This window comes from Lygodium microphyllum, chromosome 1, assembly GCF_053477565.2.
Source record: "Lygodium microphyllum isolate KBCC chromosome 1, Lygodium_microphyllum_v1.1.10, whole genome shotgun sequence".
Classification (NCBI taxonomy): domain Eukaryota; kingdom Viridiplantae; phylum Streptophyta; class Polypodiopsida; order Schizaeales; family Lygodiaceae; genus Lygodium; species Lygodium microphyllum.
In genome coordinates, this window is record NC_141135.1 from 191,057,718 (window position 1) to 191,084,425 (window position 26,708).

General features: G+C 45.2%; 1 protein-coding gene across 6 annotated transcripts in view; it reads left to right on the forward strand.

Moving 5' to 3' along the window:
• Positions 1-26,708, forward strand: part of LOC148042102 (Glycosyl hydrolase family 47 protein) — a 170,689-nt gene that overhangs the window by 86,061 nt on the left and 57,920 nt on the right. For all 6 annotated transcript variants that reach the window (XR_015691954.1, XR_015691953.1, XR_015691955.1 and 3 more), the window contains 5 exons: positions 6,317-6,389; positions 6,606-6,715; positions 6,817-6,867; positions 7,348-7,436; positions 16,707-16,788. Coding sequence is in view for 3 of the 6 variants with exons in the window: in XM_087685546.1 (XP_087541672.1) it covers positions 6,317-6,389; positions 6,606-6,715; positions 6,817-6,867; positions 7,348-7,436; positions 16,707-16,788 (405 nt within the window). In the remaining 3 variants the exon portion in view is untranslated. The remainder of the gene's footprint in view (positions 1-6,316; positions 6,390-6,605; positions 6,716-6,816; positions 6,868-7,347; positions 7,437-16,706; positions 16,789-26,708) is intronic.

The following is a 26,708-nucleotide window of genomic DNA, read 5'->3' on the forward strand; positions in this document are numbered from 1 at the left end:
AGGCTTTGGAAGATGACACTTTAGTTAGGGCCAAAGCCTCATGTGATAGGATTTATACAGATATCCGGGAGGAGGGTTGATTGATTTTCTCATGTTATAGGAGCACCGTCTGTTGGCAGATAGGATATCTCGATGTTGCAAGAAGCTACTACCAGGTCAGAGTCACACTTGTTGGGCAACAATTGTGAGTGCCACTTAGATATAGGCTAGAGTATGTATATGCATTGGGGAGTAGTGGACTTAGTCAGTATAGGGATGGGGTATTTCGGTTGCTGCAGGGAGAGCCATGTGGATCTTCATGAGAGTGGAGGAGATGCTAATTGGTTTGTTGGTCATTTACGCTCCAAATGGTGAGTGAGACAGGAGATAGTTCTAGATTACCCTTAGCCAGTCTCTCGCACAAACTAATCATCGGATGGTAGGGGGTGATTTTAAGATGGTGGAGGCCCTTGAGGACAGGAGAGGCAGATGCACAAAAATAATTGGGAGAGGAGTGCAAGATTCTTGGGAGGAGTTTTTATTTAAGATTAGAGACTAGGACTAGTGGTTCATAGCAGAGTTTAGCAGGACCACAAGCTCACTTTAGGAGAGACAGGGCGGTAGGAGCCAAGACTTTCTCTAGGATCGATAGATTTTATGTGGATAATTGGGCTTGCGACAGAGATGGCCTTATAGGTTTCATACCTAGCACGACCCTCTCGGACCACTCATCGATTCAAATACTTCTTCTTGAGATAGTAGGGGGACTGCCACTCTAGTGTCAGGATTCCATAGCACTTATTCTGTGAGGATGATCTTAGAGAGAGAGTCACACAAATTTAGAGATCTAGACCCTTATTAGTTGGATGGGAAGCTAATGACTTGGATGAGAGCCTATAGGAGATTAGTTCTTTCTTCAAAGAGAAGGCCACAAGGAGGAAACATAGCCTTCTAGAGAAAGAAAGAGTTGCCAGAGTATTATTGCTAGCCTTACAGATGAAGGAGGAGAGATGGCCATGATGCGGACGGCCAATTGAAAGGATACATATTGCCAGAGTAGAGATTGATGCCATGTGAAGAAAGCTAGATCGGAGTACATATTCCATGTGAGAGCTTCCTTCTAGACTCAGTTTGGTGATAGGGTTGATAGGGTTTTTTTCCATAGAAAAGGGCCAAAGAAAACTTCTCGTCCCAATCGACAAACCTACTGAATGCTTATTTAATATAAAAATTCTAAAACGGGGAGTGGTTTGAGAGAGTTCAAAAGGGGAGAGATTCTAGGCTGTTGAGGACTTGAAACTTTCTATAAATAGGCTTTTGCCCTCCATTCAGTCTCAATCTCGTTTTTGCAGGTTTTAGGTGATCTAGCTTTGGTGCCCACACCCTGTTTGTGGAGGATATCTCAGCCAAAGCTGTTTGACATTGTCTCCATCCATCTGGCACTTGTTTCTAGCCTCCATTGCACAGTCTACATTGATTTCTACTATGTTTTTTGATAAGCCACATCGTCTACAACTAGGGATCTATTGAACTGCTACGTTTATGATCTGTTGCTGCTGTACGGACTGCCACATCATCATACCTGTGTTTTTACTACTGTCAGCCTGCATTTATGATCTGTTGCTGTTGTACGGACTGCCACATCATCATACCTGCGTTTTACTACCATCAACCTGCCCACGTCATGAAACCTCCATTTTGCTGCCATTAGCTTGTCATATCATCATCAATGCTTGTGTTTGCTGGTTTTCTCTCTCCTTTGACTGTCCAACACTGATCTATCATCATCCATAGTTTCGTTTGTTGCTGTTTGACATCTTGGATGCTGCCTTGTGATTCGGGAAATGTTAGGGGTATGACACATTCTCTAGCTCATTACCTCTACCTCTATCCTCTAGACACAAGAGTTCAAGGTTCAATATTCATTCCCTACATGGTTTTTTTGCTGCATAAGCATTGTATATTTAGTGCTCATTCACTTTTTCATTTTGTCTATTCATTGTTTATGAGCTACCCTAAACCTAATTGTGTTCTATGTTGAGTTTATGCTTTGTCGTATGCTTTTATTTGTGTTTCTGTGTTAGGGTATTTCTTTACATAGGAAACAAAGCCATCTAGAGAAGGAAAGAGCTGCTACAGTATCATTGGGAACCTTATAGATGGAGGAGTAGAGATGACCAAGATGTAAATGGATGGTTGAAAGGATACATATTACTAGAGCAAAGATTGATGCTGTGAAGGAAGCTAGATTGGAGTACACATTCCATGCGAGAGTTGCTTTCTAGACCTAGTTTGATGACATGGTTGATAGGGTTTTTTTCTACAGAACAGGACCTAATAAGAAAATTGCTCATCCCAATTGACAAAGTTGTTGAATGGACATAAGGTTCACACCAAACTAGCGGACACAATATACATCGTCTAGTGAAGCAAGATCTTGGTCCTCATTAGTGTCAAGCTTGATGTGACCTAGACTATGGATCTTGGACGAGGAGTTGTTCCCATGCCAGACATTCCCGACTGCAGGGACTTTGGAGAAAAAAATGTCCTAGATAGGGGTCATGATGGGTGGCTCCACTTTTCACAATCTAAACAAGAGAAGATATGCTTGGTTGGAAAAAGTCGCGGCCTTTGCGCTCACCTTGTTTGAAGGTAACTGGTGAATGTGGTCTAAGTTTGTAACCTCTCATGTGTCCATGTAGACAATGTGATGATTATGTCTCGTAGACCGGTCAAACATGACTTGTTAAGTTGAGAACAATACTGGTTGTGATTGTTGATCGGTGGCAGCGTGGGTTTGACCTCACCATTGCTTGTGATTTTGATTGCCACCACCCTATCTCCCATACTAGGGGTTACCCGACTAAGGGGTAGGGGTCTAAGTCTTTTGTTTGGATTGTGTGCCTCTTGTCTTTCACAGACACTCCTCGTCAAAATAACCATCCTTTTGACAGTGTTGGCAACATCTATTTTTCTTGAAACATTTTGCCATTTGGGTTTTAAGGACGACTCACAGTTTCCTTGTGACTCATCAGCTTGATTTTAATTTTGATTTTGATCTTGATTTTTCTTGTCTTTCCCTTGTTTTTCCTTTTGAGAAGAGACAATGAAAGCCCCCCTACGGAGGACGTGCTATGAAATTGGTTGAATAGCTGAGTGTAATGCGGTAGCTGGCACTTAAATTCATAGAATATAGGTATGGTAGGCTAAGAGATCATTTGCTATATAAAACAACAGTACTTTCTAGGCGGCTTGCTTAGGAACAAGCTAATCTGCTTGACCTTAAGGTCATCTTGCTCAATGATTTTGTAATTTTGAAGCTCATGCTCGAGGTTTATATAATGGGTTCTATCTTGTACGGCATAGTGGTCAGTTACGTATTCCCAGTGCTTTGATGCTAGGTCAAAGTGTTGTAACTGTGAGTGAAATTTAGGTAGGAGACCTTGCATCAACTTGACTATAGTGGAAGCATTTTCTATGTACCAAGATAAGACCATCTCTAGTGGAACAAGATGTGGGTCTAGTAGGGGTTCTAGCCCTTGGACAAGGTCCCACAAGTTCTAAGAATCAAGTACAAGTCTCATGAAGTTTGACCAAGTGGTATAGCTAGACTTGTTATTCAAACGAGTCTTATGAGTAAAAGCATGCTTAGTTGATGAGGATGAAGAATTGTGAGGTGTTTAGATAGAAGGATAAGGAGGATAGTAGGGACAAGAAAGGGAACAGGATCAGTAGGCAGTAGGAATAGAACGAGAGGGATCCACAGGTGTCTGTGAAGAATGCATGGTGACTCTCAAACCTTGCTAATTGTCAGTGGAGGCACAATGGTGTAATGATATGGTCTACTAGGAATTGCTATGGTGGCAAACTATGGTATCAACTGCTCCACACTTGGGTAAGTAGAGGAAGGTACCCATGCTGTGAATATTCCAAAGGTGCGTAAGGTGGAAGCTTAGCCTCCTCCAAAGATGCATGACCACCACACAGAAAAGGCGTAGAGATTTTAAAGGTTGTGTCTATATTTGAAGAAACCCCCAATGTGCTATGTAGTGCGTGAAAGGAAAAAGTAAATGGTGTGAATGGTAATGGTAATGTAGAAGAAGAAGTGGATGGGAGGTGTGGGCTTTGAAATTGGGGTGTAAATGATGTGGATGTAGATGCATTAAATTGATTTTGTTGATTTAATGATGAAAATTGAAATGAAGATGAAGCGGAATGCATCAAAGATGAAACACCAAACTCATTTTGACTTTGAGAAGCATAAATCAAAGAAAAAAAAGTAGAAGAAGAGTTACAAGACTTTTTCTTATAATCCCCTCCATGTGTGTTAATATACAAAAATTGATCTTCAAAAGGACCTTTTCCATGATCAATATATTGAACTCTATCTTTTTCATGATCTTTGCCAAAGTGTTGTAAAGAAGAAGTAAAAAAGGAAGAAGGGACAAAAGAAGAACTTGTGTATCTTGCACCAGAGTAGATGGAAGAGTTTGAAAGAAAGGGACATACTTCAGATCTCTTTCTCCAGCAGGGAACCTATACTTGATGGAAGTCTCGACGGCCTTACAACATCATTAGATTTATGTGCAACATGTGACAAGAAAGAATCATACATACCTTCATCGAGTAGTATGGAGGCTGGTCAACAACTGCAGACTGGAAAATGCAGCAAATTTGATGACATGGAGGCTGCTCAACAGCTGCAGACTGCAAAACACAGATCTGGTTGTCACATGGTAGGCTGGTGACAATTGTGCAGGTCCAAACACAGGCTGTAGAAGGCAGATCAGCAGTAAAGGCAGCAGTCTTGGTGATGGCAGCCTCCACGAATGGGGTGTGGACAGTAGAGACAAAGGACCTGCAAGCTGAAAACGAGTTAGGGCTGAGTGGTGGGCAGCTCGTATATTTATAGATGGCTGGATTCTCCCAAACTAATGTTTGGCTTATGGGACATGGACACTCTAGGAACTCATTTCTTTTAATGAAAGTTTGATAATTTAATTAATTAAGCGTGTTTTGGGACTATTTAAAACGGCTGATCAGCATGAAGTGGATAATGCATTTTTAGCTTGAGACATACACGTTGGCTCATATTTCATGGCTGAAAACCTGCAATTTTTGTAGCGTAGAAGTGAAGAATGACTCTCTTCAAATTTCGGGACTGCTCAAGTAAGAGAGAAAGACTCTCTCAATAGCCAATCAACTTTTTCAATGAATCACTATTGCTCCTTAATTAAAATTCAATTTTGATCAAGGGCTAATTAATGTTGGGGTGATTAATCATAAGTGACTTGCTTGCTGGACAAAACTTAAGCACCAAGCCTACTTCACAACTTAATTGAGCTTCTTATTGGGCAAAACTGTCAAATGATCATTAATTCTAAGTTGCAAACTTTCTTTTTAATGGAAGTTTTACATTGCACCTTGTTTGCCGAATCCTTGTACCACATAAGAGCTAGGGGTACTAAAATTAGTGTTCATTTTAATTAAATTATGAAGTTCATTTCTCAGACTGGTAACGAGTAATAAACATTTTCAAATGATAATGAGACTTGGAACTTAAAACCCTAACTCTTGAGCCTATACAAGCCTCAAGAGTCAAGCTTCATCAGAATTCAGATCCTCATCCATATCCATCTCCTCATCTATAGACTCAATGTCATCAGTCTCATCCTTACTGCTAGAGCCCCTCCCAAATTCTACCATCTCCTTTTTCTTTTACCTCTCACTCATAGCTTATTTCATCATCTCTTACCTACTTCCCCACCATTGCTTTCTTCCCAGCATTTCCCTTCCCTTATCCGCTGAGTGCAGCTTTTATAGATAATTTCCTTCTGCTTTGCAAATGCTTGTTTTCAGGGCATTCTTGATGCATACTACAAGATGGCATATGCCCATTAGTGGCAAGAAATACCTGGTCCAGGACTACTCTTCTTTAAAAAACCAACCCGTTCTTATATTCTGTTGAAGAAACTTCTTTGTGACATTTATATTCCTGCATGGCAATCTGGGCGTCTCGTTATATTCTCTCCAAGACATTACTTTGACAAGAGTTGACTGTTGACCAATGCACCTTATGCCAAGATGCATAATGCTGTTGATCTCAACCTGCTGCTTGTCAGATAACTGCTCATAGCATCTGCCAACGAGAGATGCAAAGGTGCAGCCCTATCTCACACTTTAGGTGATATGTTTCATCTTTGATACACACTTCAGGCTGCTGCATGGTTGCGTGTAAAAGACTGGTTTGTGCTGTCAAAAACTACAAGAGGTTTGTTCAACTGGTTACAACTGCAGCAGATTGACTTATGGTTTATCCAAATTTTGTTTCTTACAGGTGACGTCAACAGCAGGTGGGGGAACCCTCATCCTAGAATTTGGAGTATTGAGCCGTTTAACTAAAGATCCAGGTAGACTGGTCCTTCCCCAGATCATCCAAGCTGATTCTTTTTGTAAATGGGTCTCAGTGACTGTTTTCCAGGTGTTGAAACACATGCTTAAAGACTAAAGATGTTACACATCGATAGCCTGATTGCTTGCTTTTATTGGAGTGGTATGATTTTCTGGCAGTACTGTTGTTTTGCACATGTATCAGTCTGATATGCTTATGGTTGGTGCTATGTCAGTGTTTGAGATAGCTGCCAGAAATGCTATTAGAGGTCTTTGGGCACAACGCTCACAACTGGGTTTAGTAGGGGCACACATCAATGTTTTTTCTGGAGAATGGACTCATAAGGTTGCAAAAATGACATCTTATGCAGAGCTTGTCTTTTGTTCAATGCATGCATTTCCTACTCTTAAAGATATCTCAGATTTACCTTTGTAATTCTTTGACAGGATGCTGGCATTGGTACAAGCATTGACTCCTTTTATGAGTATCTTTTAAAGGTGAGTTACTATCTTATCTCTTTTTCTTCACTGTATGTCCTGACTACGTTCTTAGAACAACTCTGTATTTGTATGTCCTTGGAAAGACAATATTTGTTAATTTCAAATGAGTCACTTCAAAATCAATCATGATTTCTGCAATGAATTGACTGACCAGTGGTCATGAACGTCGAAAAGTAAATGCTGTTGAAAAAGTAATGTGACCAACACGGATTTAGATATCCAGATAGATGTGACCAACACAGATTTATGTATCCAGATAGATGCCAAGGTAGCTTTAAAGTAATCAGCTAGGTTTTGTTGATGTTTTGAGATTGTAAGTTGTGGACTGAGCCTTGCAGATGTGAATGATGTAACTCTGCACTTGCAAGATTGAAATTGCGAATGTGCCCTCAAAACTTCGAAACAGAATGTAGATTTAGATCTACCTCTTCACCATAAATGTTCTGTTACATTTTCTTGTTATTTGTGACTTTCTAGGCTTATCTGCTCTTGGGAGATGAGGAGTATCTTTACATCTTCAATGAAGCATATAAGTCTGTCATGCAATACCTTCACAATGACCCCTGGTAGGTTTTCCTTACCTTCAATTTTTTAATCTTTGTGCAAGAACTGCATGACTGTATGGGGAGACAAAATCCTTACTGGACATTCTCATCCATCTTCTTAATGGTAAGGATTAGAAAGAATGCTTTCTGCAGTACTTCAGATGATTTTACCACTCATCATTATGTGTTTTAGCATTCAATGTTGATTTCAAATGATCTTTCTGTTTCTCATATATATTGTCTGAGATACTTGTGTTCTGAGCTCAGGGTTCCGCATAGCATGCCTTCGACTGTTCAGGATGGGTAGGATAAGTTTTTTCCTGATTCCAAGTTCTTGCAGCAGTTAGAAGAAATTTGATCTGTTGGACTTGCGCGATGGTTTTCTATCAACCAGAGATGTGTAATTTGGGCTGATAGTTCAGACATTAGACATCCTGTAGTTAGCTATTGAGGTTGTGAACTGTGAAACTTGTACGAATCTGAGAACATCTGGAGCTTTGCAGCTCAACTGTTAAGGGTTATATTGCATTGTTGACAATAATGGACTTTAAACTCATTCTGGATAGGAGGCTGGTGTCTCAGTTCCAGTCATACCTAGAAGTTTGTTTTCTCCCCATCAAGTCCGAAACAGTAAGGGATGGTGCACCCACACTGATCTTGGGTAGCAAGAACTGCAGAACTGGTCGGTTGATCACCTTAGTTAAAATGTTTGCAAAATTGTTAGATGAAGGCACAAACTCTAGGCATATGGTGCCTAACTCAACCTATTCTTTGGTGAAGCGGAAGTGGACTTCAACATGCTGCATCCGTGGTGTGATGATTGGATTACTAGCAAGTGCTATGGCACTTTGATTGTTGTAATAGATGATGGTGGGAGAGTTGCACAAGAAATAAAGAAGAACCAATAGTCCCCTCAAGTAGATAGCCTCGGTGGTACCATGAAAGAGGGCTCGATCCTCTACCTCAGCTGTGGAAGAAGCCATTGTCTCTATCTTATGGCTTGATCAAGGAATGGGAGCCTTGCCCAAGGAGAACATGTAGTCACCATGAGATCATTGGGTGTTGGGATCTCCAGCCTAGTCCCAATCAGTGTATCTCCCCACCACCACCCCTCCCCCGCCACCACCATCCCCGTTGAGAAACCCTTCACCCTTCACTCGCAGTTTGCGTTTTGTGTTTAGGGTTTGCAGCCCCAAAAAGCGGCACCATCCTAGACTGATTGTGCCTATTTATAGGCCACTCTCTCATTCATTCCTTACGGCTGATTCATTCAGTTTGTCACCTCTTCTCTCCAGCCTCTCCACTACCCTCACACCCCTTCAGGAGAACATTGCGGTTCGTGGTTCGTGGTTGTCTTCATCATCTTCCTTGTGCTATGGCACCCTTGTTCCCTTGTATCACATTCACTCCACGATTCAGAACTTCATCATTCCATTCATCAGAGTTTCTTCTCTCTTCTCTTCTCTTCTCCATGTTTGCTGAGTTCACTCCGTGTTCCTTCCCGCAAACCCTACTGTCTCGCTGGTACGTCATCTTTTGACAAACCCCCCCCCCCCCCCCCTCTTCCCCCCTTCCTCGGTAAAAGCAAACCATGACTATAAGTCAGACCATAGGGAAAAGTACATTGAACATATCTCAATACATACATACAAACAATTCAATGTGACCTTTTAGGTGCATTGAAATACTCACTAAGTAAAGAAACATAGTATGCAAGATCAAGCCTAGTATTAATCAACTAGAAGAGTTTTCCTATAGCACATCTATAGGTCCTCATTGAAGGGTCGACCTAGGGAATCCTTAGGTAAGTGGATAGCTTGGTCAAGTGGCATGGCCACAAGATAAGTTTGATTAGTAGAATATTGTTCCACTAACTGAAGATCATACTTTTGCAGTGACACAAAAATACTGTTCCCAGGTCAAATTACCTCTATTCCCAAGAAATAGGATAAGTGACCACCGTTAATCATCTTGAAAGTAAAACAAAGCTAGGCCTTATAATCTACGATGATAACAAAAATTGAGCCTGTAATAAGTAAATCATCCATATACAAGAGAATGTAGTTGATCCCTTGTGAAGTGGTTTTTATATACAAGTTCGGGTCATAAGGGATAGAATTAAATCCATGAGTTTCAATTAACTCATTCATCCTATGGCTAATAAGTAAATCATCTATATACAAGAGAATGTAGTTGATCCCTTGTGAAGTGGTTTTTATATACAAGTTCAGGTCATAAGGGGTAGAATGAATTCCATGAGTTTTAATTAACTCATTCATCCTATGGAATCAAGAATGCGGTGCTTGCTTTAGCCCATAAAAAGCTTTTCGCAAATGAAAGACTTTATCTTTACTCAGTAGAAGGAAATCCGGGAGGCTACTATTCATAGATTTCTCCTTCAAATAACCATTCAAAAAGGCACTTTTGACATCCATCTGATAGATTGGTCAACCGTGATGAGTGACGAGCGCAACCAATAAACAGAATGATGACGATTGTGCAATGGATGCAAAGATTTTCTTATAATTGATCCCATGTTTTTGGCGAAAACCTTGCACTACAAGGCGAGCCTTGTACTTATTCAAAGTTCCATTAAGTTTTAATTTAGTCCTAAAGATCTAGTTGGTCTGAATAACTTTGTTGTGGCTTGGATGATCCATCAAGGTCCAAGTCTCATTTTAGTTAATGCTCCCAAGGTTCTTTTCCATGGTCTCTTGCCATTGACGATACTTTAGAGTCTCTTGCCAACTCTCTGGTTCATAATGCACTATGTAATGTGCTGTAAAGATAGACATAAATGAGACACTAGGAACAAGCTAGCAAATCTTCTAGGGCCCTCCAGAGTGGAATCCGCTGGAAGGATTCCTGAATCTTGTATGGTGTGTTGGTATTAGTAGGGTAACGGGTCTCATGGAGGAGGCCTAGGTGCCGAAGACTTTGCAAGTGGATCAAGAGCAGGTAGGAGACTAGGCTCTCTGATGAGGAAGGAGTAGGGATCGGCTTAGAGGCTGGTGTTGTGCTATATACGATATCCCTCTCATAAAAAACCACCTCTCTTTGAACAATCACCTTGTTTTTTCGAGTATCAAATTATAAAGTTACTATCGAAATCACTTCTCATACGTCCTACTCAACGACTAGTCTAAGTATGTACAAGTAATATCCATGAAGAAAAGTAGGTGAATGCGTCAGATTTATGCTTTAGAAAATATACCCACATGTATCTAGAGAAATTGTCCACAACAATGGATATTGACCCATAAAGATTAACATGGATTACTCTAAGAGGCACCTTAGCTCTATGTGTGGTTTGCTAAGGTGCAGTATGCTTCTCGAGTTGATATGTTGGATAGACATCTTAAGTTAGTTTTAGATGTGGAAGGCCCTCAACCATCTTACGATGTGACACTTGATAGGGCAAATCATATCCAAGGTGTCCTAACCGATAGTGCCAAAGGTGCTCATTGTTCGCAGGCTCCCATGTGGTGGCTGAAGCATGGAATGGTGAAACTCAGAGTTCATGGCGATCAGTTGTAAGTCATCTTGTAGAGGCTACTAGGCTACTAGGCTATGCCTCATTGCAAGCAATCACAAAACCAGCCTAAGAGTCTATGACCTCGATTGTGGTCGTTGTAAAGAAGATTGCTCGCTCCAATCGGCAAAGCTACTAAACGGATAATAAGTTCACCCCAAGCTGAAGGACATAGTATACCTTGTCCATTGAAGTGAGGTTCTGGCCTTCATCTCAATAAGTTCACCCCAAGCTGAGGGACATAGTTTATGTTGTCCAACAAAGCAAGGTCCCAACCCTCATCAATATCAAACTTGATGCGGCCTAGACCATGGATCTTGATCAAGAAGTTGTTCCCACAATTGACATTTGTGGTTGTAGGGGCTTGGGAAACAAAAATGTCCTAAATAAGGGTCATGTGATGGGTGGTTGCCCTATCCATGATCCAAATAGGAGAGATGCTTGGTTGTGTAGCGTGGGCCTTTGTAATTGCCTCATTGGGAGCTAACTCGTGAATGTGGACCAAGCTTGAAGCCTTTGATGTCTCCACATAGACGAGTTGAGCCTCATCAAGGAAACCAATGAGACATGTACTCTAGAGTTGAGAACGATACTAATTGTGATGGATGATTGGTGGTAGTGTGGATTTGGCTTTCTGTTTGCTGCGTATTCTCTCTCCTACTGCGTGTCCATACTAGTTCTGCCTCTTTGGTTGCGTTTGCTGGTGTTCAACTTTTGGAGGCTACCTTTGTTGCGTCTTGGGATCCGTTAGGAGTACGACTTGCTCTCTTAGCACCTTTGCATCGGTCCTCGAGACACCTGAGTTTAGGGTACAATTTTCATTCCTGCATAGTTTGTTTACTACATGAGCATTATATATTCAGTATTCAGTTATCCATTCAGATTCTCTTTCTGTTCATTGTCTCTGAGGCTGAAAGTAAGGAACGTACTTTGGATCTCTCTATCCAAGGAGACCTATACCTAATAGAGGTCTTGAGAGCCTTGCAACATCATCAGATTTGTACACAGCATCTGATGAGAAAGAATCAAGTGTATCTTCTTCACATAGCTTTTGTTCAAAGGCTTGTTGACATAGCTCTTTGGGCTTCCTTGCTTTGTGAGCCAACATCAATTGCAGCTCCTCATCTGTGATAGAATAATGATGAGTGTCTCTAGCATAGTCAACGATTGTGTCAGAACCTTATAAAGCTGTCAGTGGATGCAACTCCTGCCTAGTTCTCAGCATAGGTTCCTTGGAGACTGAGTAGGTGTGAAACTGTTCGATGTTATCTTTCCTTTTGAATTTCCTGCTTTTGAGGCGAGCTTTCTAATCAAGGGCCTAAGGTTCTTTAGTGGAGTACCTAGCTCTAATATCATGGAAAGAAATGCTCTACCACAAAAAACACAAAAAAAATTGTACGACAAATCCTACTATCAATAAAGAACATTGTTAGGGTTAGGGTAACTTAGAGACAATAAACACTATGAATAATGAAGAATGAATATTGAATAGAATACAATGCTTAATGCAGCAAACATATTATGCAGTGAAGAATAGAGATCCCCAACTCCCATACTCTGCAAAGAGAAGGAACAGGGTACGGGGCCAGGGGGCAGCCCTGTTGGACCGATCTCTCCAGCCGAAACTCCTCCCCTCGCCTCCCTCCTATGAGAACCCTGCTGGTGGCCGATCTGTAAAGTGCGGAGACCCCGAAAATCCAAGCGTGGGGGAAACCCAACCTCACCATGGTGCCCTCTAGGAAATCCCAGTCCACCCTATCATAGGCTTTCTCAAAATCCAAGAGTAGTATGGCCAGTCTCTGCCCACTGTACTAGGCCTACTCTCTCGCCTCAAAGAAGGTGAATACATTGTCCAAGATGCTCCTATCTTGGACAAAGCCTGTCTGTGTGTCATGGATGATGTCTGGAAGCAAGGGGCGTAGTCGCCTACCAATCATCTTTGCCAGCGCCTTATAGGCCACTGACAATAAGGTGATCGGTCTCCACTAGGAAAGCTCCAACCGGTCTCCCCCTTTGGGGAGAAGACTGATAAGGCTTGCCGATAGAGTCTCTGGCATTTGTCCTGAAGTGAAAATCTCCTGAAAGGCCAACAGTAGGGGGTCCTTCACCACTTCCCAGAAGGTAGTGAAGAAAGCCTTAGAGAGGCCATTCTCTCCCAGGCATTTCTGCCCGTCCTGTGTATGGAAAGCCTCCTCTAATTCCTTCTCTGTGAAGAGGGCTAGGAGGGAGCGTCCCATCTCCTCTGTGACGAGGGACAGGATATTATCCTAGACATGCTGTCTACATCGTTGTCCTCTAGCTGAGGCTGTCTCCTGCTGGAAGAGGTGACTATAGTAGTCGGTGGCAATCTCCATCACCTCGTCTGGGCTAGAATGGGTTCTCCCATATTGATCTTGGAGGCTACGTATCTGCTCTCCAAAGGTGCGAGGTTGGTGCACCTGAAAAAACTCCCTGCACATCCTGTCCCCCTTCCGCACCCAGAAAGTTGCTGAGGTGCGGAACTCAGAGCGCCTGTCCTCTAGGCCAGCAATGGCTGCTTGCGCAGGCACCTCCTGTGCGTGGAGAGTGGGAGCCCCTGGTGCCACCTGTAATAATCTCTGCGTGGCTGCAAGGTCCTGCCGGAGTGCTCTCTGCTCCTCCCAGCTCTGTTGCTTGGCTTGTATGGCTACCTCTTGGCAGATTCTGCTCGACTCAGCTGGGGCCTCTGCAACCTCCTCTGCGATCTGGTCCCTCTGCCCCACTCTCTGGTCCAAATATGCTCTATCTGTCTCGTCACCTCCTCCCTCCTGTAGATCGAGTCAGGGATCCGACAAGATCGTGAGTCTAGGGCAGATGCTAGGGGATCTAGTGTTCCTAGAACCACATGCCCCATTGTAGTGGAGGCTATTCACATTCCAGGATGCAAGATGTAAGCTCATGGGGAAACCTGTGACTGCCCAAACAGGCATCTGTTCGGTGTGGAGGCTGCTGATGAGGAGGAGGAGTTATGAGGCATGCAGGTACGCTTTGCCGTCAGTCTTGATGGCGAGCTCCATTCCCCCATGGTGGGCCTCGGCCAGACCAACAGGGTGATAGAAGTTCTAAGTGGTACTATCAATGCATCTATCAACCATGCTGAGAGTTGAGGCTCTGTGCAATGGTAGAAACGGGCCGCCTGTGCCAGGGGCCACTTAATCACATCCCTCGAAGCTCTCCACTGTGGAGGGGCTCGAAAGATAACGCTCAGGTAAGGGATCTCGGCACCAGCCCACCAGTTAATGTCTATCATGCAACCAGGCCACTACTGTGCAAACAATGCTAGTCCTTCTTCTCCCATCCATTGGGAGGTGTGGTCCGCCACCTGACTTTTCAACTCTTTCTCTATTTGGGTCGTCGTCCACTTCCTTGAGTGAGAGGACTGAAGAAAAAAGGCATAGTTTGGTCCATCCGGTGGTGCTACTAGATGGACCTTGCCCCTCCTTGACTTACGAACCACGAAGATCCCCACCTCTAGAGGTAGTGGGAACTCTCTGCGCTCCGCAACTCTCAAGTAGGACCATGGGCCACTGCGGAAGAACTCCTGGCAACAGATGTGCCTGTCTCGGGAAGGTGTGACAGGCGGCAAGGTTGGATGAGCTGGTGGTTGTATGGGAGGGGGAGGATTGTTGGTGCGAAGAGAATGTAGGGTGTGGCTCATCACCTCATGTGGGAGGCGGGGGGTGGGTTTGGGGGGGATCGCCTGAACCAGGTGCGGATCAGGGGAGGTGCTCAATATGGGAGGTGGTGGGAGGGAGGATGATCGAGGGATGGTGGGGTGGACGGAAGTACATGGCGGGTGTTGGGGGGGCTGGTGGTCCTGGAAGTGGGGGGCTGTGGGCCAGGGTCAGTGGTTGGGGGGGGGGGGGGGGGGCCTGGGATGTGGAGGGAGGTGGGTGTGGGGGCTGTGGGGGCTGTGGGGACTTAAGAGAGGTAGTCTGTGGCACGGGTGGTGGAAGTGGGGGCTATGGTCCTGCCGGGTGGGGGGGGGGGGGCAGGAGGGGGCTGTGGAGTGCTCTGCCGAGGGGGCATCGCATGCCCACCTGCTCCTTGCTGCCGGGGTTGGGTCTAAGACGCAGGCTGCGTCCCCCCTTGTCGTCTCCCTCTCTATCATCTCTGGATCCGTGTAAAGCCATCAGCATCCACCTGTGGGCTTATCAGCGGAGCCACCTTGGCTCCGAAACACGTGCAACCTACTGCCTAATGCCCAAAGTCATGACAGCGCAGGCACTGCCGTGGCTGCCCCGTCACAATGACCTGTTGCCTAAAGGAGTGCCCCCTCGCCTCAATCTCTAGGAACTGTGGGATATTCTTGACCTCTTTCACTGCCACCCGTACCTTTGGGACTCCTGCAGCTGTCATTGCATCCACGAAGGACACGGGAAGGATAGTGCCGAAAAGCCTTCCAAAGTCTTCTACCAACTAGCGATACTCAATCGCCAGGCCGAGGAAAAGAAGAGTGACCGGGTGCTGAAGAAACCTATTGTGGATTGCAAATGCCTCCACAATAAAGCCCCTGTACCAAGGGACCATTTGTTTGACCCCCTTTGTGGACGCATATGGTGAACTGGCAAGTAACTCGCGAACTGGGTTCGTCAAGCTGAGCCGAACCATGAAGATCCCTTGGCCCAATAGGACCGCCTCCTCGATCTGCATTATCCCGATGCGCAGCGTGGAGTGTAGCCAATCCCGAAGCTGGGCCCTGGCTGGGGAATGTCCTACTACCTGACCATAAATCGTTGTTTCCATTAGCTCCAACTCCTTAGCTCGGACGGCTAAGAGCTGTTCCTCAGAGAGGACTACGCACAAGGTGTTTGACTGGGGGGCACTCGTTGAGTGTGGCAGCATCTGACCAGGGGTTTCCATTGCACGTCTCTACTGAGAGGACTAACAATCACATCACGGTGCTACCTGAGGGGGTAGGATGATGGCCAAGGCGGGGCGACGGGTAGGGCGGGGCGGGGCAACAGGCAGGGCGGGGGGACGTGCAGGGCGGGGGCGACGTGCAGGGCAGGGCAGGACCATGGATAGAATGGGCGACGGGGCGGGGCAACGGGCAAGGCGGGACAGAGCGGAAGACTGGCGGGGCAACGGGCAAGGCAAGGCAAGGGCCCAGGCGGGGAAGGAGGGCACCAGCGCAAGCGACGATCAGGGCGGGCTTGAGCGTGAGGGAGTTCTCGGGAGGCGGGGGTAGCAGGCGACGCGACGGCAGAGCAACTATCTGTTGAGGATCACTTACATGGAGGGCAGCACTTTACACCTCTTGTACAAGTAAATTGACAAGACAGAAGAGGTTTTGGACAGAAACATCTACTTCTTTGGTGGAAGGTAAGTTTAGCTTAAGGGAAACTATGACACTACATCAAACATGAAGTTAGGGAGTGTGCACAAGAGGTGAGTAGATGCTCCTGAATGGCCGGCTGAGGGGCAGCAAAGAAGGGAAGTACTGGCTACTGAGAAGTGAATAGAGGGAAAGGATGAAGGAGAGGGGGAGCTGACAGTATGAAGGTAATATGCGAAGAATTATGAGTGCAAAACAGGCTGATAACAATCACTTGACTTGAGATCATACCATAGAGGCTGTTTTTCCCCAACAAATTTTTCCGAGTTTGCAAAGTGAAGTTCTGTTTCTATAATGAATGAAAGTACATGAATCTTTGCAAGCTTATTCAGTTAGGGGTGACTTACTTTTATGTAAAAATCAGAGTAGCATAGTGTGTGAAAGAGTTAATAATTGATGGCAGGTATTTAGAGGTGAATATGAACTCTGCAGTGGTGGTTTGGCCTTTGTTCAACAGCTTACAAGCTTTCTGGCCAGGTTTGCAGGTGTCATTTTACATCCTTTCCTTTTTACTTTTGATATCTGCAGCTACTGTTTGTTGGTTGGATCTGCAGTTCTGAGAAAATTGTCTTTCTCTCATTTTGTGGCAAGGCAGAAACAGAATCTGCAACCTTAGCAATTTGTTCATACTATAGAACATGTTTGCAGTTTCTCTTAAAATTCTGAATTCAACCAACTTAATCAGTACTCAGCATAAAGTTTAACTGAGCCGGATGCTTACCTTGTGAGGTATCATTGATTTCTCTCTGCTTTATAAGTCATCTTTTCTGTTCTCCTAGTTTTTGGACTTTTTGCTTGGGTAAATTCTTGAAAGAAAACAATTCATGACCTATTTTTAACATAATGGATGACCCTTTGATGCCCTCTAGATCTCAAAACAAAATCCACTTGAAATTTATGTGAGTCATGAACCATAGAGAGTTGTTAAAAGAGCAAAATGAGCAGTGGAGGCAGATAAAGATAAGAAACAGGGAGCAAGAACCCACTATGAGGATCGAGAGCACAATGTTTTGAACCACCAATTCTCAGTGCGCATTGCGAATTAGCAAGTACAAAATTGAATGACTATGGCCACACTCCCCCCTTTTATAGGCAAGAAAAGAGTTAGTTGTTCTTCTAGTAGGATATCCAATAACCAAATAAACAATAACAAGCCGCTCACAATGAAGGGCTTGGATGCTCATGACCCTACTATGTAATGGCCACTTTCAAGACCCTCTCAAAGGAGAGGTGAACAAGCAAAGAACAAGAACACATGCACTCCGCTAGATATGCCTCGGTAAGAAAGCACTTTGAAGAATAAGTCCAAAGCAAGCATCCTTCTAGTCAAGCTAACCATTGTCCTCCTCTTGTAGCCACACAAGCTTCATGTGACTAGAATGAGAAATGAACTCTAATGATCTAATTAAACTTCACCCAAGTTTTTAAATTAAAATGAACTCAAATTCTAGTCTCCTTAGCTCTTGGCATGGCGACCACCCAGTTTACAGTAAAGGATTTGACACTAGGCCTGTAGTGGATAGGTGTATGGGCTATGTGATATAAGGATAGAGCAAAATAAACTTGGGAAATGTCCAATATCCAAAGGAACCTATAAAATGTGCAAATTTTCCAAGGTTAACGATTATTTAAAAGTTCACCAAGTAAACAACTCATTCTAGTATCCCTAGCCCTTGGCATGGTGACCACTGAGCTTTCAGTAAAGGATTTAACATTGGGCATGTATTGGACAAGTGTACGGGCTTTGTGCTATAAGAGTAGGGTAAAATTAACTTGGGAAATACGCAATATCCAAAGGAACCTAGATAATATGCAAATTTTCCAAAGTTAGATCATTTGAAAGTTTGCCAAGTAAACAGCTCACTTAAGTTGTAAGGCAAGCCTAGTACACTTAACTTGGTGGCTTTGTGCTATAAGAGTAGGGTAAAATTAACTTGAGAAATATGCAATATCCAAAGGAACCTAGATAATATGCAAATTTTCCAAAGTTAGATCATTTGAAAGTTTGCCGAGTAAACAACTCACTTAAGTTGTAAGGCAAGCCGAGTACACTTAACTTAGTCCAATGAGAGGCTCACTTACGATTAATTAGCCCTTAATTAAATTCAAATTTTGATTGAGGGAGGAGCTGAGGCTTTAAATTATTATACCTATATTTGGAGGACCATGACAGTCCATTCATTGAATCTTCCAAGAGATCTGGACTAGAGTCTTAGGGAGGAGGTTAGATATCAGCATAGCATAAAGATTAATTTCATTTGGCCTCCATTAGCTACCATTGGCTTTAGTTGAAGAGAATAGGAGGCAGCATTCAATCAGTACTTGAAATCAGAGTTGAACCATAGTCTTGACCAAAGGACGATACTTGAAATTGGAGTTGAAACATAGTCTTGACTTATTATGGGGGAGGTCCTTCATACATGTCAGTGGGAGACTGATATACATTCTAAGAGTTACCACAAGAGATTCAAAGGTAGAGACTATAGGGTCTCACAGGCTCTAGAGCCATGATTGAGGCCATTATAGAGGGTGTATGTCCTAACTAGAAGATAGGCATAAACACTTCACAGGCTTGAATAGGTCTCTTCTTTAGAGGGGACATTCTCCTTGCGGTCATTTTGTCTAGCGGAGACCAAGTATTTACAGCAATGGTTGAAGAGAATGATTGCATTCAGCACAAGGACTTGGACCAGATAGAGTTAATAGGATTCTCTAGACATGGACCCAACTACTTGCTTGTTAGGTGGATGGAGATAGTGGTGACTGTGCGTACCTCTTCAAAGATTGGAGTGGTTGTGGAGGGACCCATTCTTGCATAGGCTAGGCAATGCGGCTTTCTTTGGTTACACTACATGGCTGGGGAGGAGGATTTGAATGAGTGAGTCACTAGGGTTTTCAGAAATGGGAGGTATAAAACAGGTTGCCAAAGTTTCATACGAGTTCCTAAAATGTATTAATTACCAAAACATAATCTCAAAAATACGACATGACCACTGGTACAAACAAACAACACGACCAAAAGTACAAAGGAACTAGATAGGCTGCAGAGGGGTGAAGAAACTGTTGTGTGCCAAGGAAGAAAATCCTCTCTCTCTCTCTCTCTCTCTCTCTCTCTCTCTCTCTCTCTCTTTTCATAATAGGTAATTCTATTAATTATGAAAAAAGTACAAGATGGCATGATTACAGATGCAGGATGGCTCTAGGACATCCTGCATAAACTTGCTTTACAAAAGATCAAATAACTAAAAGAGTACAAAAGTCACAGCAAAGAAGTAGCAGAGATTGCCGTATGCCAAGGGACCAAGTCCTCCTTGGAAAGGAGATGAGTGTGTTGAATAAGGTCAAGCTGCCAATGTAGAACACCTTTCAACCTAGCGAGGTGAGTTTGCACCCCGTATGTGGAATAAAAAACAAAAGCATTCCGAGTTGCCAATTGTGCCAACAACCCTAGAAACGAAGGAATGGAAACATAATCTTCATATGTGATGTGTTAGAGAAGGGTATTTGGGCTGAGAGGCCAATCAAAGGGACGTAATGACATGCCAACCATGTGGCGAAATAGCAAATAATAGTGACCGGATTTTCCTTGCCAAAGGGTAGGAAAGAAAATTGTGGTGAGAAGTTCCCATACTAGTGAGGCACTAAAAACAAGCACCATTTGAGATGGGGCATTTTGCAAGTACTGCGGCGAGAGGCACCCCGCCAACCATGACATGCCAAAGGAAGACTTTACTTTTGTACGGTGTCTTATTGAACCAACCCTCCATGATAGTTATTTTCCACCAATGCTGAGAGTTGTGCATGCTCCGCACAATATTGGCTTAGTGGCCAGCCAATGGTGGTCCTCAATCATAAGACGGTATACTTGATTAGCCGAAGCCTTTTCCAATTGGAGTTGACTTGCAGGGTCCCAATCCTACTAGGGTCAATCAAGAACGAGAGCAGGGAAGGACTCTCTAGGTTGCAATGTTTTCGAAAGGTGGTGCTATAAGTTGTAACCTCGAGGGATGCGAAAAAGCCTCTTGGCGGTGCCAAAAGACATCAACCCTTGGCGAGTCACCAATGTGGCATCAAAAATTGAAGATAAGCCTAGTCGTGCCATGTGATTAAATTTGGGGCAAGCCTCTTGCTTCCCATCCCACAAAATCATATTGGGCACTACTAGCAATTCCATTTCAAAAGAGTTGGTGGCCAAACAATAGTCTACAGGGTGCCACTCAGCCTTTTGAAGAACCAACTTCCATGAGCTGATGAGGTGGGCGAGCAAGAAGGAAAAGGATAAGGAAAAGGGGGTGCCAACATTAAGAACTTACCACAAAGAACCACGAATGGTTGTGTTACCATGAACCACACTAGGCTATTCCAAAAAGAACCAAGCAACAAAGACCCAAGGGTATTGATGTCTCTAGTTCCGCTTTGAGAATCATGAACATTTCATGTGCTAGCAATTGGCCCAGAAAATATTTGCCAAAGGGAAGAGAGAGATCAACCACCTATCTCGTGGTCACCAAGTGAGATAGCATGGAAAGCACCGGATGGGTCACCAAGGCAAAGAACAAGGGGCTTAAAGGGCAACCTTGTTTGACCAATGAGGCAAGAGTGAAGAACTCAGTGACCCCACCAATCAGCATGACCTACGAAGAGGAATTCATGTTGACTATGTGTATCAAATAGGACATGCGTGGACGAAAACCCATAACATGCATGAACTCTGCTAGAAAAGATCAATTGAGATAATCAAAAACCTTTTCGAGATCCAATTGAATCAGTACGATTTCTTGCTTTGAGTGCTTGCATAGTCAATGGCAAGTTAAACACTCACTACATGGTGCAAGATATTCAGGCCCTTGATAAATCCATATTGGTGAGGGTGCACAAGGGCAAGGAGGTGCTTGTGGAGATGATTAGCCATGACTTTAGTGAAAATTTTGTACATCAATCCCATCAAAGAAATTGGCCACTAGTGTTTCAGCATCGAGGGTGACAACACTTTCGGAATCAGCTTAATGACCCCCACCTTCCACAGGGCATGCATAATTCTAGTCTTCTAGATCTGTTGGCACATGGTTGCCAAAGGTTTTTGCAAGAGTGGTAGCATAGGCTTTAAAAAATTTAGTCAAGTAATCCCATTCTGGACTTTTGTCCTTGGGTAGATGTAACAAAACATCCAGGACCTCTCCCTCTAAGATATCTCTGCCCAAATCATCATGCATATCTAGAGGCACTTGATCCCTAACCAAGACATAGAAAGCCGAATGGGCCTAGGTGGTCTGCTGAGGAGGAGAGGAAGTACCAAGAAGGTCAAGGAAATATTCTCTACACATATGCACAATGGACTGCGGGTTCATATAACCATCGAGCCATATGCTTGTTGGAGGTGCATCATATTTTCTGGAGTAGGAGAGGCATGCAAGCCTCAAAAAATTTTATGCGACTAACATGAAGCATGTTGTAGATTCTTAGTCAAGCTCTATAGCTGGGGCTTGAAGATCTCAACTGGAATTGCTGAATGAGATTTATCAGCCATGTGGCCAGTTGTAGCAAGAACGGATCATTTGGGGAATCAACTAGCAAGGAGCGGACCAATGCCAGCATTGCTTCAGCAGTGTGCTGATGCCGCTTGCAAAGAGAAGCATGATGAATACCATAATGCATGGGAACCCTCTACATGTTATGGAGCAGTTGCTCAAAAGAATCATTGCCCCCTAGCACCATGCTCATATTGTGGAGGGGCTTGAGAATCACCAAACGTCATCAGGGGTATGCTCATTGCATTCCATCACTATATCAGAGACATGTTTACTGCATTTACCGGGGTTTTGCACATCAGTGCCGGGCTGGACATCCGAACAGGGGGCAGCCATCTCAGTACAAGGAACCATTTCTTCCCACTCTTCATCATCTGAATCAGGCCCCAAGGCATCCACCATCTCATCTATGAAAATCATACTGAGCTCTAGCATGGTGCGAGACCTCAATATTCAGCTACTGTCCACTGTATCTCTTCCACCTGCTCGAACTCTCTGTTTATCTCTCTCTCTACTGCAGGTTGCTTCTTTGGGTTGCAGGCCCTAGGTCAGCACAACCTCAGGGTCAGCATGTCAGATGGGGGGCGGCAAACAGAAGTGCGCACAGAGCAGCACTTCTTCTCTTTTCTTCTGTTCTCCTCCTCTCTCTCTCTCTCTCTCTCTCTCTCTCTCTCTCTCTCTGCCGACATGAGGTCTGCAATGAAAGACCAGTCCACATAATCAAACGCCTTTTCCAAGTCCAATTGGATCAATACCACTTCCTGACCGGAGTGCCGTGCATAGTCAATAGCCATTTGCACATTTAAGATATTATGCAGAATGTTGCGGCCCTTAATGAAACCATATTGGAGAGGATGCACAATAGCTGGAAGGTGCTTGTGGAGCCGATTCGCAAGCACTTTGGAGTAGATTTTATACATGGAGCCCATCAAAGAGATTGGTCTCCAGTGTTGCAACTTTGACGGCGAAGGGACCTTTGGAATTAGTTTGATAAGGCCCTCTTTCCATGAGGAGGGCATGACCCCCGTTTCCCATACCTGCTGAAACATGGCCACCAATGGCTTCACCAACTGCGTGGCCGAGGTCTGAAAGAATTCATTAGTGAGACCATCCCAGCCAGGACTTTTATCGTTCGGCAGGTGCAACAAAACGTCCATAACCTCTTCCTCGCAAATATCCGTCTCCAAAGCGGCTTGCATATCAACTGGAACCTGCTGGCGGACCAGATGATAGAAGACCGAGCGGGCATGCGTAACCTGGCTAGAAGGCGAGGAAGAGGAACCAAGAAGTTCCATAAAATAGTTTGTGCACATATTGACAATGGTCTGTGGATCCGTGACCATGCGACCTTCCGAATCCTGGAGTCTGGTCATATTTTCGCGAGCCGGAGACGCATGCAAGGCGCGAAAGAACTTATGAGACTGGCAGGCGCTATCTTGCATTGTGTCCATCAAGTTGTGCAGCTTGGCCTGTTGATAAGATTTCAACTGAAACACTTGAATAAGATGGGCCAACCGCCTCTCCAGAGACAGCAGAAAATCATCATCAGGGGAATCCAGGAGCAAGGAACGGGCCAAAGCCAGTAAGTCTTCTGCTGCATGTCGACGTCGGCGGCAAAGCAAGGCATGATGGATCCCATACTGGCGAGCAACCCGCTGCACATTAGAGAGCAGCCGTGCAAATGAAGGCCAGCCCTCAGAGGCGAAGTCCAATAAGAACCTCTCAATCAGCTGCTGCATATAGCCCTGGAAAATTGAATGCTTCAAATAAGAGGAGTTGAAACGTAAAGGGAGCCTATCCAGGAATTGCACAAAAGGTGCAATAGAGTGTGCCCGCATCTCAAGCTGGAGGGGGAAATGGTCCGACAACGCATATTGCCGCAAGACCTTCATTTCAAGCATCTCGGGAAGAAAATCATCGCCCTGCATGATATACATTCTGTCCAGTCGCGACCAGGTAGTTGCATATTGTGCGGAATGAAAAGTAAACCCTGAAAAAGAAGGGTGAAGCCACGACCAAAGATCTTGCTTGAGCACGTGCAAAGCAAAGGAACTCCACACTCGGCTTTCCGGCGTATCCATTACCGAATGCCCTGAAGTGGACTGAGAAGAGTCAACACACATATTGAAATCTCCCATCAAGAACCCCCTTCGGCCGAGTGACATGGAACCCTGCAAAGTGGACCAAAGATCCCGTCGGGATGCGGGATCATTCGGAGCATAGAGGCCCAGCAGCCATAAAATCTCTCCTTCAAATAAGACTTCGATCACCAGAAAGCGGCCCTGCACATCATTTTTAACAAGGACAGGCTGATATTTCTCATGGACAATCATCAGCACGCCCGAATAGTGCGTAGCATGGGTCCCTGCATAAAACAGACGGAATCCATGACAATCCATCACTTTTCCTGCTTCACCGTGACTTTTGTGCTCAACTGCACACAATACATCCCACTGGTTCTCGTGCAAGACGGTCCACATGGCATGTTGCTTATGGCGAGAGCAAATGCCTCGCACATTCCACGTGGCTATCTTCATGTATCCTCAAAGAAGGAAGTCAGGAACGAGGCACCTGCTGCCTCGATTTCACCTTTTCCGCGAGAGCATCCAGGACACCCTCATCCAGAAAATCAGCCAATACTGCAAAAGAATTCTGGCGACCTGCTTTGGAGGTAGAAGGGAAATCCACTGGCTTGGGAGAGGGGCGGGGATAACGCCGATCCCAGGGTGTAATAACATTTCCTTTGGCATCGAACGCCAGCTTGGCAGGTGGGCCTCTGGGGCCGTCGGTATAGGCTCTCCTTGGAGACTGGTTGCGGGGGCCCGACGGGGCCATAGGACGCGCAGCCTGCTGTGAAGTGGCCATTTCTTTCCGGCGCGTATACGTGCGCACGGAATCCTGGGAAGCGGGAGGCCCAGGATCCGCCAGGCCTGCATCCAACTTTTTACCTTTTTTAGGACGTGCCTCAATCCAGTCAGTGTGACGGGAATCCACACTCAGGACCTGTTGTTTGCCTTTATCCATGACATGAGGAGACTGAAGGGCTTCCTGGGGCATGGCATCCAGCACCATGTCGTCCTTGGGCAGCACAACCTGCGCATCCTTCGAAGACGATTTCTTTTCAGGGCATTCGGCCATGAAATGCCCCAATTTACCACATGAAAAGCAGTGGCCCGCAAAGTTACCCCATTTTAGGCGAAAATACAAAGGATGCATGCCCGAACAATTGAGGCGAAGCCACGCGGGCCTTTTCCTGGCCATGTCCCATAGCATGCATAAACGGTTGCGGTTCATCGCCCTGAGGCTTGGGGGAACCAGCACTGTTCCCACAACTGCCATCGCATCCTTCAACATGGGCCAATAGACCGCCGGACAGTTTTCCACCTCTACCCACACCGGGCATTCGCGTTGAAGCAGACGCTGGAAGTCGGCCATGGGGCGCCATGGCACAACATGAACCAAGCGGCGATCAAAGAATAGCGGCAACTTGGACAGGAGCTCAGCGCGATGCGTTTCCGATTTCAGCAGGACCTCATAAAACCCGCGAGGTCCAAGGAAGATCTCCTCAACAGACTCCCCTTGCAATAGATGGTGCAGCCATTGGCGAATATGCGAAAGCACTGGGATCCTGCCAGTGAAGAAAAGTATAACTGCACGGTCATAGAACACCGAGAAGGAACGCAAGACTGATTTGGGGTCCACTGTGGCTTCCAGCACATCATCCGTTCCCGCAACAGAAAAAGATTCGGTATTATGCTGGACATTATCGCCAAGCAGAGTATTGGCGAAGTCCAGCAAATGCTCCCAGTCGATTTCCTGCGAATCCACAGGATCAGAAGCCACTTGCGCATAGGAGCGTTCCGGAGGACTCATTGGCTCATCAGGCGTATGCTTGGAGCGTTTGCCGGCAGGCGGCTGTTCAGAACTCGGCGGCAACTCCTCCGTGCATGGCACCATATCTTCCGGCTCCTCTGCATCGGAATCAGGGCCAAGGGCTGCCACCGTCCGGTCAAGAAAATCCAAATCCAGGCCAGCCATACTGCTGTCTTCACACAGAGGGCGAGCTCTCTCTCTCTCTCTCTCTCTCTCTCTCTCTCTCTCTCTCTCTCTCTCTCTCTCTCTCTCTCTCTCTCTCTCTCTCTCTCTCTCTCTCACTCGCTCTGCAGGTCCCGCAGACCTGCGACAGGCGTAGCAACGGCAGGTACAGACGGGCGCAGCAACGGCAGGTACAGACAGGTTCAGCGGAGCTGCTGAGTGTGTGGCCGTCGGACGACAAGCTGGCTGTTGAGTGTGTAGCCGTCGGGCGACAGGCTGACACAGGCAATCGACAAGACTTCTAGGTGACAGGCAACAACCCACAAGCGGAAGGCAGGATCACGACAAGTCCAACGTGGACCACAGCAGGTCCACCGTGGACCACAGCAACAGTCGGGCAGCACCAGCAACGACCAGCGGCAAGTGACATCTGCAAGGAGTCGAGGCGTGACAGGCGAGACGGAGCCGCGACCACCGCACGACCCACGTGTGACGGACAGGCGACGCGCGTCAAACGGCAGCCGGCATCATCCCGTCGCGTTCTTTTTTTTCGTAAATCCCGTCGCCTCTCTCTCTCTCTCTCTCTCTCTCTCTCAAGGTCTCTCTCTCTCTCTCTCTCTCTCTGCGTTCATCTCTGTTCCTCTACATGTGCATCTGTTTCCACAATGCTACACTTTGCATGGTACCAGAGTAGTGTGAAGGGCTGATCCAAGGTAGACAGATTTGAAGATAAATATTCAATGTAACATTAACTTGTTTTCAATGTATGAATGCAAGCCTTTGGATTGGATTTTGTTGTTTTATCGTCTCTGTTGTTAAACTAATCTCAAAGTTTGGGTAGA